The sequence below is a fragment of the Balaenoptera borealis genome (assembly GCF_965194805.1).
Source record: "Balaenoptera borealis genome assembly, chromosome: 8".
In the NCBI taxonomy this organism is placed as follows: Eukaryota; Metazoa; Chordata; class Mammalia; order Artiodactyla; family Balaenopteridae; genus Balaenoptera; species Balaenoptera borealis.
The window spans coordinates 66,404,121-66,417,071 of NC_138865.1; the positions used below are offsets into that span (position 1 = coordinate 66,404,121).

The 12,951-nt window shown below is 38.2% G+C and overlaps 1 protein-coding gene across 4 annotated transcripts in view; it reads right to left on the reverse strand.

The window, feature by feature from the left end:
- Nucleotides 1-12,951, reverse strand: part of IL33 (interleukin 33) — a 50,174-nt gene that overhangs the window by 2,285 nt on the left and 34,938 nt on the right. For 2 of the 4 annotated variants that reach the window (XM_082404449.1, XM_082404447.1), the window contains 5 exons: nucleotides 9,551-9,658; nucleotides 3,471-3,596; nucleotides 2,775-2,915; nucleotides 1,525-1,632; nucleotides 559-609 (listed from right to left, as the gene is read on the reverse strand). In XM_082404449.1, the coding sequence (XP_082260575.1) occupies nucleotides 559-609; nucleotides 1,525-1,632; nucleotides 2,775-2,915; nucleotides 3,471-3,596; nucleotides 9,551-9,647 (523 nt within the window). In that variant the 5' untranslated portion in view covers nucleotides 9,648-9,658. Of the gene's footprint in view, nucleotides 1-558; nucleotides 610-1,524; nucleotides 1,633-2,774; nucleotides 2,916-3,470; nucleotides 3,597-8,673; nucleotides 8,755-9,550; nucleotides 9,659-10,830; nucleotides 10,883-12,951 lie in introns of those variants that run through there. The other 2 variants (XM_082404448.1, XM_082404450.1) reach the window with 2 other exon arrangements.

Genomic DNA, 12,951 nt, shown 5'->3' on the forward strand with positions numbered 1-12,951 from the left:
TGTGTAATAATAGAATGTTTCCCACCCTGCCTTCTTGTAGCTAAGTGTAGCAATATGTCTAAATTCTGAGCAACATAAGGGGAATAGAAGTGTCAGGTGCAACTTCCAGGTTGCATCCTTAAAGGGAAATAGAACTCATATAATACATCTGTCTTCCTCTGTCCTGCTGAATGGATATTTTCATGGTGGCAAGGAATCTTGAGCCATGTGGATGTTGGCAGAGCCACAAAGAGAAAAGGAGCTGGGTCTGGGCAACCTGTTGAGCAGAACTGCCATTCCAGCCCTGGCTAAAACAGAAATAAAGTTTTGTATAACTTAAGACACTATTATTCTGAATCTCTGTTAAATGTAGCCAAACATTTATCCTAATTATTAAACTGCAAAATGGATGAGATGGAGTATATCCTTTTAGAATCTTAGATCCAAGATTTTTACCATGAGTTTGGGTTGGAGAGAATCTTCTGAGACTGCTTTCCTTTCCCATGGAGCATTTTTGGATTTGTCTTTACCCTAAATTTAAGAATTCAAGCACTAGATCTACCCAGCTTTTGAAATTACCTGTTTCACTTGAGGGGAATTGGGAATCATAGTAACGGAGTAACACCTTGTCTGAAAGAGAATGCATAAAATCCCTTTGGTGAGATACAATTTTATCAAATGGTTCAGTTTCAACATATATATAACATCGGAAAACATCCTCTTCTTTTATTGTATATCAATAAAAGCAAAACTTCTGTGGTTTTGAGAAAGGTCTTAAAAATGTATAAATATATTCTGAGGAATTCTCCAACAATGTTGGTATTAAAATATTTTAAATGTTGTTCATAGCATTGGTATATTCTTTTACTAGGGTTTATACTTTAATGATACTGATAAAGCTGGAAAGATCTAGTAGATAATTTAGTGATAGCAAATATATGTGGTACCTCTTTCCACATTTCACAACAGATACCACTTCTCAGTATCATCCTTCTTCCCTGATGAATCCTGAATAAGCTTTTTTTTTTTTTAACTTATTTTATTTATTTATTTTTGGCTGCGTTGGGCTTTTGTTGCTGCACGGGCTTTTCTCTAGTTGTGGCGAGCGGGGGCTACCCTTCGTTGCAGTGCGCGGGCTTCTCATCGCGGTGGCCTCTGTTGTTGCGGAGCACGGGCTTTAGGCGTATGGACTTCAGTAGTTGTGGCTCGCGGGCTCTAGAGCGCAGACTCAGTGGTTGTGGCACACGGGCTTAGTTGCTCCGTGGCATGTGGGATCCTCCCGGACGAGGACTCGAACCTATGTCCCCTGCATTGGCAGGCAGATTCTTAACCACTGCGCCACCAGGGAAGCCCCCTGAATAAGCTTCTGAATCCTCCTCAATATAGTGATATTCAAGCATCCCCTGACAATGCATTGGAGTTAGCACATAGCATGAAATCTATTTGCCATGTCTGAGTTAATCTATTGTTTATGGTTTGGTAAATTTATTTTTTTTACTTTACTAGTCATCATTATATCATTAAAGACAAAAAGAAATACTCTACCTTTCTCTTGGTCTTTTCCTAAGTCATCAACATAGATCTCATAATTTCCATCCTCGAAAACAAAAGTAATGGATTGATCATTGTATGTACTCAGGGAAGCAGAATGTTCTGTAACAAGTAAAAATCTTGTCATTAAGAATTCAAAAACCTTGTTTCCATGAAAAATCTTTTAGAAATTAAAAAAAAAGCCTTCTCAATGGATTGTGTTTGTTTCTGCAATTTGAGCTGCACTTTGTCCATCACTGTTGGATAGATGAAAGCCTCTGGCCCAAGCTTAATGTAGCTAAAAGGCTGAGGTGTGCCACCTGAATGGGATTAAAGATGCTAGCATCCTGCATGAAGGCCATGGTAGGCCATGTTAGTGTACTTATGGGAGGGTTTAGTGGGGAGAAAGAAGCTGGAAAAGTTATAGACTTTGCCTGAGGAAACCTCTGCTTCCTGACTCCACATGATCTAGGGAACTATGGGCAAGAAGGGACTGTATTTTGATAGACATGGATAAGTGAATACCCATCCGTAAAGCATGGAGTTACTCAGAGACTTTCAACAGTCCTGGAGAATGCAGATGTGAGCCTCATTCTGTCTTCTGGCTAAATAACAGTGACACTTAAAGCAGTACTCTCAATTTTTTTTTAATATACGAGCACACATAGAAAATGATAATATTTCTACCGCATGCTGAGGTAAACTGGAGCAGATTTAGAGACTACATATATAGGTCCTGGAGGAAAAAATCATATTTTCTTTATAGTATAGAATTATGCTAAAGAAAATAATATATAAAAAATTAAGACTATTAAATATTGAATATTTGCACAAGTATGTGATATAATTTAAAACCATTTTAACAACTATTTAAAATACTTGAGTTGAAATTATATTTAAAAAATATAATAGCTCTTCCTTTTCTTTCATTGTCAAAATGTTGAAGTTTGGGGAGATAATGTGGTTTTTTTCCCCAAAGGATAATGTATTTTTCACAGGAATAATGTATATGAAATTCCAATCCATAGCAAGCATTTCAAAATAATAATGGAATGCTAACTATAGAACGCACATGCATTGTTAGAGCAACTACCCTGTACTTAGTTTGGATACCACTACATGGGCACATCAGCAACAAATGGACAGAAGTTTCTGATATATTTACATGAAATTGTAGACTTGGGGCTGCTTCCTGGTGTGGCACTTCCACGGTCCGTGTCTTACCTCCCTCCTCACCCTCACACCACCCCTGTGACCAGTCTTACCTTTGATACTTGGAAGACCAGTTGCTGTAGTATATTTCTGGACCCTAGTTTTATCGAAGGTGAAGCTCTTCACAGACTGTCCAATGTGTTCCAGCTCCTGACAGGCAGCGAATACCAGACATTGCTCTTTGTACTTTTTAGCTGCAGGACAGGTGTAGGAATAAGATTGGACTGTCAGTCCTCACTCTGTGCAGAACCCCTCTCCCATCTCTCCTTTGAGGATTTCCAGTCGAGGCTGCTTGCTGACAATGATGACTGACCCCAGGGTTTCAGTCACCCCATGGTCTGAAGGAATCAATACCTCCTATACACTTATATCCCAATAGGGCACACCCACTGGAGTCCAGGCAAAAGAAAACTAGTCACCCATGGTCTCAACACCCAAAAGGCAACCACTATTCATTTTAGTTTACTTCCTTTAAATAAAAGAAAAAAACACTTAAAAATATTGTAAATATATTTATAATTTTGTATCCTCTATTTTCACTTAATATTATAGCAAAACCATTTCTCCCATGCTATTAAAAACTCTATATGCCCTTCTGAAAATGGCTAAAAAATAGTTCATCATCCTTACTCTTTTCCAGAAGGAATTTGGATGAGGAAAAAAATTATGTATCTTGATGTGGTAAGTGAAGGCAAATAGATGCCCATCATTATGTTGAAAAATTATCAGGAAATGCAGTTTCTCCTTACCTGTTCTTGGTGAATGCCTTTTGGTGGTTTCTTTCCTAAAGTAACAGGTCTTCTTTTCTATTTTAAGGCCAGAGCGTAGCTGCATAGAGTACATGGGGCAAACTTCTTCAGCCTTCTGTTGGGATTCTGAGCAATTGAAAAAATTGTGATACCATTTCATTCCATCCATCTTTATCCTTTTACAAACCCTGAGTGTACCAGACCAAGAAAGCAACTACAGGTCCACAGTATCTTATCAGAAACCTTGGGGCCAGTTGTGTTTCAAAATTCAGAGTTTATTAGATTTTAACATTGTCATGTAGACCATATATTGTATATAACTAGAACACCCAGCAGGGACTAAGGCAGCACCTCATAATAAAAAGTTAATAATTTTATAGTGAAACAGGAAAATTTACATAAAGTGAAATAAATAAAGACCTCATGTGGTTCAGGTCAGGATTTAACTGTCAAATGAGTTCAGGTCGTATTTTGCTGTCAAACGAGATACGAAAAACTTTAGGTCTTTAGAAAAGATTTTGATTTCAAAATTGGTTTAAGGGAGTGTGGATCTACATCCAACATATAGCAATTTTTGCCTAACTGGGGGGGAGCTCTTTGATCATATGAAATCTACAATCATTTCTACTTATCTAGAATATACTTTTAATAATTTTGGAGAGATGACTATAGTCTATAAAGGTTATTGATACTAAAAATAGCCAACCCATGTTAGGGAGCTTTCTGCCTATGTTTTCTTCTAGGAGTTTTGTGGTTTCAGGTCTTACATTTAAGTCTTTAATCCACTGGGTGTTAATTTTTGTGAGTGGTGTAGATAGGAGTTATGTTTCATTCTTTTACATGTTATTATCCAGTTTTCCCTGCACCATTTATTGAAGAGACCATCTTTTCTCCATTGAGTTTTTTTTTTTTTTTTCATTGAGTATTTTTGACTCCCTTGTCAAATATTATTGTGTCTACAGTGGGCCAAGCACTGTGCTGATAATTCTACATACTGTTTCCTTTAACCCTTCACAAATAATATTGCAAGGTAGGTATTATTCTCTTTGTTTTACAGATGATGATGTGAAGTTCTTAGCAGTCATGACACTTGCCCAAGGTTACAGGTCTGGTGAGAAGTTGTGACTCAAGTGTGTCTAATATCAAAGCTATGCTTCCATCTACCTCCATCTAAAAAAATGCTACACTACAACTTTAGGGAATAGCAAAATGCAAATTGAAATTAAATCAGTTGAAGTAAAAAAAATATAATCAGTTATTCAGTAATTATTATTTCATTTATCCAAATAAAAATTAAAATCTCAAATAAAACATTAAATTTGTCACTTGGAAATCATAAAAAGCCTTTCAAAGTCAAATAGAAAAGAAAGTTATAACACTTGAGTCATAGGAACTCAATTTCCAACATTATAGTAAATGAATTATCAAGCAATTTATGCAATATAGCCAAATTTCAATTGTTGACAGTAATTCAGAAAATGAAAATAATTACTTGTGATTTGAGATCCATTCTATGATTTTTTTTTATTCTCAAGAAGATTTGCCTTCCTAATATGCTTTTCAAAGTTAAGTGGAATAAACTTTTGTTAGTTACTGTTTTGAATTATCTATATCTTACTTCCAATTCAGATGGGCATCTACCTTTAAGTATCTTCAACGGTCTGAACAGGGCAAGGCCATTAAATCATACTCATTCACCCTGAAAATCCCTAATATTCCTTTATAATACAGATATGTCAGCTATGGTATCTCACATTTATATAGTGCAAAGATAATTTACAAAGCTGTGCCAGAGCCAACACTGAACTTGGTCTCCTGACAACTAATTTAATACAATATGTCATTAATTGCATGTTTTGTGCTGGTCTTAGCCTGTCAATAACCAATGTTGTTTTTGGGCTGGCTGTTAAGGTTCTTATTATGATTGCAAGATGACCTTCAGCAATAACCAACAGGAAACTGAAGAAATCAAGGTTAATTAATTATAGGATCTGTAAATTACACTGCATATCTGGGACCCCACAGAGAAGTCACAGGTAGAGAGGGTGCACGGGCGTGGGATTCTGCTTTTATTGGAGTTGAGGGTGGGAGCCTAGGATAGCGAACTGGTGAATTTAAAACATAAAAGCAGGAATTTAAAGTGTGGGAAAAAAAAAAGAAAGTAGTCCAAATGGCCAGTTATGGAAATCAGCCAAGATCTCCTTTTCTTTATCTAGTCTTGTGGCTGGCCGTGTATTTATTTGAGATAGCCATCTTTGAAGTAGATGCCTCTTTGAAGTGGATACCTCTTTGAAGTGCATGCCTCAGCAATCAAAGCTTAAGTCGGGCACTTGCATTACAAAATAGAAAAACAAAATCCAGCTGTCAGGGTTTACACTATACTGTATCACATTGTCTCTTCAGAGTTAAAAGGCATAAGATGATGCTCTAAGCATGCTCATTCCTGTATGCTTCTCATTATGTGTAGCATCCCATGAGGTATCCCATGCCAGGTATGTCTAATTTTGAGAGTGGACTCTTTGGGGAGGAGAATATGGGTCTTTGGTAGTTAGAAGTGAAGGTCATAGCACTGGGGAAATATTATGGATGTAGAAGAATAGAATTGGGGGCTAAATATGTGAATGTAAGGGCTAGCACCTAGTGAGACAAACACTGGGTATAATTCCTTGGGGGCTGACTGTGTTTGAAGTATTTAAAATACTTTACATTGGGAGAGTTTGGAAGAAGGTATACTTTGGTATTCGGGGCAGCTGAAACTGTGGTGTGAGGGTTGTGTTTTGGGAGGAAAGCATGAAGCTGGCATGGCCATGGGAACTCTGTAGAAGAGAGTGTTCCACTAGGGTCAAAGAGCCAGCTCAAACTTATGAAAAGGCTGTTGCCATTTCCTATGTCTCCATCCTGCTTGATATCTGAAGGCAGTATATTTATATGGCTTTTAAGGAAATTCTCACAAGCAATTTCTTCATAGCAACTGCATGATGAAATCCCTCAGGCATTTCTGGTGAGTAAATAGGAATGGGCTTGGAAATCTTTTTGTAGAGCCAGACCACGGCTGACAGGAACTACAGAAGGGAATCACTTCATCTTTCATTTTTTCCCCAAACACTAATTTTACCAAGGTCTCTTTGCAGTGTTTACTACCTTTGACCCATTTGTTGCATTTGACTTGGGGACCACATCCTTCTTTGAACCCTTCTTCCCTTATTGTTGTATCAGCTGTCTCCTTGGATTCTCCTTGTTTCCCTCTGATCAGTCCATCTCTGTCTCTTTGTTAGTTCTTCCTTCTCTGCCTGATCCTAAAATGTTGGTGTTCCTGAAGGTTTTGTCCTTTGCCTTTTTTCTCTCTCTAGGCTTTCTTTCTGGGCAATCTTGCTTGCTCCAATGACTTCAATCATCTTTTTATACATTGATGACTCCCCAAACTGTAACTCTACCTTTGGTCTGTCTCCTGAGCTTTATATCTGTTGCTCTTTCTCTACAGAAATTTTGATGCCACAGGGCATTTTGACTAAAGTTACCTTAAAGCATGTCTACTTCTATCTATGTAGAGCCTTCTGAATTCTGGACATCTCTACCTGAATGACCTACACATACCCCAAATGCAAATATACTCATAATAAAAAAACAACTTCTTTATCTTTTACCCCCAATATATTCCTCCAGAATTCCCTATCTTTAAAAGCAGTACCTCTATCTGCCATTATCTGCCCAATTTTTAAATCAGAAAGCTGAGAATTATCCATTTTCCCCCTCTCCATCCTTCAATTCATTCAGTTTACCTTACTGATTTCACTTTCTGAACGTATCTGAATTTTAGTCTTTCCATTCTGTCATCTTAGGTCAGGCCCTCATCACCAGACCCCTAAGATGAATGCAGTAGACCTCTGACCAGTTTCTATTTCTACTTTTGCCTCCTTGCTCTATCTTCACTACCACCAACATGATCTTTCCAAAATAAAAATGTCCTGTTTTTCCTCATTTAGACATTTTCAGTTGGTTCCCTTCTGTCCACAGGATAAAGTGAAAGCTCCTTCACTGTAACAGAAGATCTTCTGTGGAGAGCTGCAAACTAAAGGGGGTGATCCCTACTCAGTTCTACCTCCAACTATTGCCATGTAGGGATATGGGCCCATTTGTTGCTAGATCTTCAGATTTTTCGAGAGAAACCACACATTCAGATTTTTATGCAAAATCTCCCAATTTTAAAATGTTGTCTCAATTAAAAAACAACAGTAACACTATTCAGACCAACTAAAATACTCCTGCTGGATGGATATGTCCCAGGACTCCCGTATTGTGACCTCTGGCTAGATGCATAAGGACACTGTATTTTCAGGGCAGGGAAAGGGTTGATGGATGTGGGGGAGAGGAATTAACAGAGGAGAATGACCTGACCCTGAGGAGTAGCTTCCTAGAAACAGGGAAGTAGATGAGTTCGGGGAGAGGCTTTCCTCTAGCTCATGAAGTCCCGTGCCCTGTTGGCACTAGAGGTGAAATGCCCTGGTGCTGACCAGAACTCATGTGGGACCTGACTGTGTGGATACCTGTAGTGGTTGGGTATTGCGTTTTATGGCTTTGTGATTGTGTAAGATCCTGCTAGCCCAGGGGAGGAGAAGGAATTAAAATGAACTTTGTTGTTTGGGGGCTCAGAGCAGTTTATTTAGAAAAATAAGATGTGACATTTCTTGCACCTTGAGTTTTGAAAAGCAGTTCATACCTGTCACACACCACACAGGTATCTGTTGAAATTTTAGCCAGGAGTGTTTAAATAATGACAATTACAGTATTAAACTGAGCCAATATTGTTGGGGAAAAAAATCTGGTAAGGAACCATAAAAATAATGCGATGAGATTTGGGATTATCTTTATCATTGTTTCTCTGAATGGTGTAAATAAGCTGTTAGGGCCACTGCACCCTGACAGGTGGGGTTACATTTTCATTTTCCATCAATGCCAGCAACTCTGGTGTATATTCCAGCCTGCTCCCTCCCTCATTCCAGTATCTACATAGAGCCCACATCTCCTAGGGTACAAAGAAAATTCATTCTTTATTAAGAGGGAATTTGGGGACACAGAGTCACTTCTAATGAGTCACTGTTCCTGCAAGGAGCATTTTGACTCAGACATAAATAAAAGAACTAACTTAGCTGTGATTTCCTGGTAATTCAGAAACCACAGTCCAATTACTGGTTTTCCTACTTACAAAAGAAGAGCATGGGTGGGCCAGAGCCTCAGGGAGACAGAAATGATATTCTTTAACACCGCTTTCTCTTCTGGCCTAAAATGTTCAGGGAAATGCAGAAGAGCACAAAGGACAAAGATATGGCAGTCCCCACTACCATTTCTCATGCTCTATTTTCTTTCTGGTCCACCAGAGCTCTGTTAATTCTTTTGTGTTACTGCTCTCAAATGAAAAACATGAGAATAAATTTGCATAATTCTTTTCTAGGATAAGTAATTTTAAGAATCAAAGATGTTAATAGTCCTTTGATCTTAAAACTAAGGCTACTACCTGACTTAGTTACCTTTCAACTTATTCCAAACCCTTTGAGTTTGCAATTGGACAGACTTGAGCATCATTTGGTCAATTCTGCTTTATTTGGGTCCTGGATTATTCAAATATCTTTGCTTGTTATTCTCTCCTTTATCAGAAGTCTCAAGTCAAGACCACAAGCTTGATATACCAAAGGTCTTAATAAATGTTTGTTGAATAAAAGTGGGTCTGTTTAAATTTTTGTTAGGAAATCTGGGAAAAAGCTTTTGGGATTTGGTGGCAGGAGGTATGGGTAGAGAAGGGGTTAATATGAAGGGCCATAATTACGTTTATCACTATTAGCAGGTTTAAGTCATCTGAGCCACTCCTGTTCTGTGATGCATCAAATAAGCAAAAGTTGGCTGGATATAGTCTGTTTAAAACCAGCACTGACTGTGTTACACATTTATGACCCATCCCTTTCAATTTCAGCTCTTGTATTCTTAGTAGTTTTTGGTAAGGTAGAATGTATAAACATTGGAATAATAAAGATTTGGTAACAGATAAAAATAGTGTGTAAAACAATCAGAAAGGCTTAAGTCCTTACTTCTCAACGTGGGAGATTTTACCAAGGCTTTGCCTGCTGAGCTGTGCATCCTTGCTGGGGAAATTTTGGTGGTTGAATACTTCATTTTAGGCTTCATTTTTCAGGCTTCTGTTGGATTAACATATAACATTACTTCAATTGTCTCAACTTGAAAACAAACAGAAACAACTGTGGCTAACTCAATATAAAATTGATAACATAGCCACATAGAGAAAATAATAATTTCAGTAAAATTTGAACATCGCATTCTGAATATATATCTATACTAGAAATATAGTGAGAGGACAAAAAGAACTGTAAAGAAATCTTAAACTTTACTTTGTGGGTTTGTTGTTAGAGGAAATATTGGTATTGAAATTCTGAGATTGTTTTTGCTATACTATGGAATAAAACAAATGTATTGGTGTTAAAGGATTTTCACTGCAGGGAAACGGAGATATAAATATAAAATAAAAGAAGAAGGGAAAATCCCTGTAGTGTTAAATTTGAATTAGCAATATCAGTGTGCCCATATCTTAGTTTCTACATACTTTCTCCACTAAAAGGAACCAGGATTCTAGATCTGGGCTGGGAAAGTAGAAGTGAACATTGAGTATCTTGTGCCATAAAGCAGTGAGTCATTAAAAAACTCGTGAGATTGTGTCAAAAGGACACAGGAGCCCCCTTGAAGGGTCTCCTGCTGGGCAAATTTGGCATAGTTTGTGCATCAAAAAAATGATGGTTTCTACCTGGGCTCTTTAGTGGGGCTAATGGCAGACTCTGGGAGGGCTCATGCCAAGGAGTACTTCCCAGAACTTCTGCTGCCAGTGTCCTTGTCCCCATGGTGAGCCACAGCCACCCCCCGCCTCTGCAGGAGACCCTCAACACTAGCAGTCATGTGGATGACAGGCTCTTGGTGCTCCAGCCGGGCATCAGGGCTGTGCCTCTGAGGTGGGAGAGCCAACTTCAGGACACTGGTCCACAAGAGGCCTCCCAGCTCCATGTAATATCAAATGGCGAAAATCTCCCAGAGATCTCCATCTCAACGCCAAGACCCAGCTCCACTCAATGACCAGCAAGCTACAGTGCTGGACACCCTATGCCAAACAACTAGTAAGACAGGAACACAAGCCCATCCATTAGCAGAGAGGCTGCCTAAAATCATAATAAGGCCACAGACACCCCAAAACACACCACCAGACGTGGACCTGCGCACCAGAAAGACAAGATCCAACCTCATCCACCAGAATACAGGCACTAGTCCCCTCCACCAGGAAGCCTACACAACCCACTGAACCAACCTTAGCCACTGGGGACAGACAGCAAAAACAATGGGAACTATGAACCTGCAGCCTGCGAAAAGGAGACCCCAAACACAGTAAGTTAAGCAAAATAAGAAGACAGAGAAACACAGAGCAGATGAAGGACCAAGGCAAAACCCACCAGACCTAACAAATGAAGAGGAAATAGGCAGTCTACCTGAAAAAGAATTCAGAATAATGATAGTAAGATGATCCAAAATCTTGGAAATAGAATGGCGAAAATACAAGAAATGTTTAACAAGGACCTAGAAGAACTAGAGCAAACAGTGATGAACAACACAATAAATGAAATTAAAAATTCTCTAGAAGGGATCAATAGCAGAATAACTGAGGCAGAAGAACGGATGAGTGACCTGGAAGATAAAATAGTGGAAGTAACTACTGCAGAGCAGAGTAAAGAAAAAAGAATGAAAAGAATTGAGGACAGTCTCAGAGACCTCTGGGGCAACATTAAACGCACCAACATTCGAATTATAGGGGTCCCAGAAGAAGAAGAGAAAAAGAAAGGGACTGAGAAAATATTTGAAGAGATTATAGTTGAAAACTTCCCTAATATGGGAAAGGAAATAGTGAATCAAGTCCAGGAAGCACAGAGAGTCCCATGCAGGTTAAATCCAAGGAGAAACACACCAAGACACATATTAATCAAAGTATCAAGAATTAAATACAAAGAAAAACTATTAAAAGCAGCAAGGGAAAAACAACAAATAACACACAAGGCAATCCCCATACGGTTAGCAGCTGATGTTTCAGCAGAAACTCTGCAAGCCAGAAGGGAGTGGCAGGACATATGTAAAGTGATGAAGGAGAAAAACCTACAACCAAGGTTACTCTACTCAGCAAGGATCTCATTCAGATTTGACAGAGAAATTAAAACCTTTACAGACAAGCAAAAGCTAAGAGAATTCAGCACCACCAAACCAGCTTTACAACAAATGCTAAAGAAACTTCTCTAGGCAGGAAACACAAGAGAAGGAAAAGACCTACAAAAACAAACCCAAAACAATTAAGAAAATGGTAATAGGAACATACATATCGGTAATTACCTTAAATGTAAAGGGATTAAATGCTCCAACCAAAAGACATAGACTGGCTGAATGGAAACAAAAGCAAGACCCATATTATGTTCTGTCTACAAGAGACCCACTTCAGACCTAGGGACACATACAGACTCAAAGTGTGGGGATGGAAAAAGATATTCCATGCAAATGGAAATCAGAAGAAAGCTGGAGTAGCTATTCTCATAGCAGACATAATAGACTTTAAAATAAAAACTATTACAAGAGACAAAGAAAGACACTACATAATGACCAAGGGATCAATCCAGGAGGAAGATATAACAATTTTAAATATTTATGCACCCAACATAGCGTTTCCCTTATGTATTGAGGTGCTCCTAACAGCCATAAAAGAGGAAATCGACAGTAACACAATAAGAGTAGGGGACTTTAACACCCCACTTTCACCAATGGACAGATCATCCAAAATGAAAATCAATAAGGAAATACAAGCTTTAAATGATACATTAAACAAGATGGACTTAATTGATATTTATAGGACATTCCATCCAAAAACAACAGAATACACATTCTTCTCAAGTGCTCATGGAACATTCTCCAGGATAGATCATATATTGGGTCACAAATCAAGCCTTGGTAAATTTAAGAAAATTGAAATCATATCAAGTATCTTTTCTGACCACAATGCTATGAGACTAGATATCAATTACAGGAAAAAAATCTGTAAAAAATACAAACACATGGAGGCTAAACAATACACTACAAAATAACCAAGAGATCACTGAAGAAATCAAAGAGGAAATCAAAAAATACCTAGAAACAAATGACAATGAAAACACAATGACCGAAAACCTATGGGATGCAGCAACAGCAGTTCTAAGAGGGAACTTTATAGCAATATAATCCTGCCTTAAGAAACAAGAAACATCTCAATCAAACAACCTAAGCTTACACCTAAAGCAATTAGAGAAAGAAGAACAAAAAAAATCCCGAAGTTAGCAGAAGGAAAGCAATCATAAAGATCAGATCAGAAATAAATGAAAAAGAAATGACAGAAACGATAGCAAAGATCAATAAAACT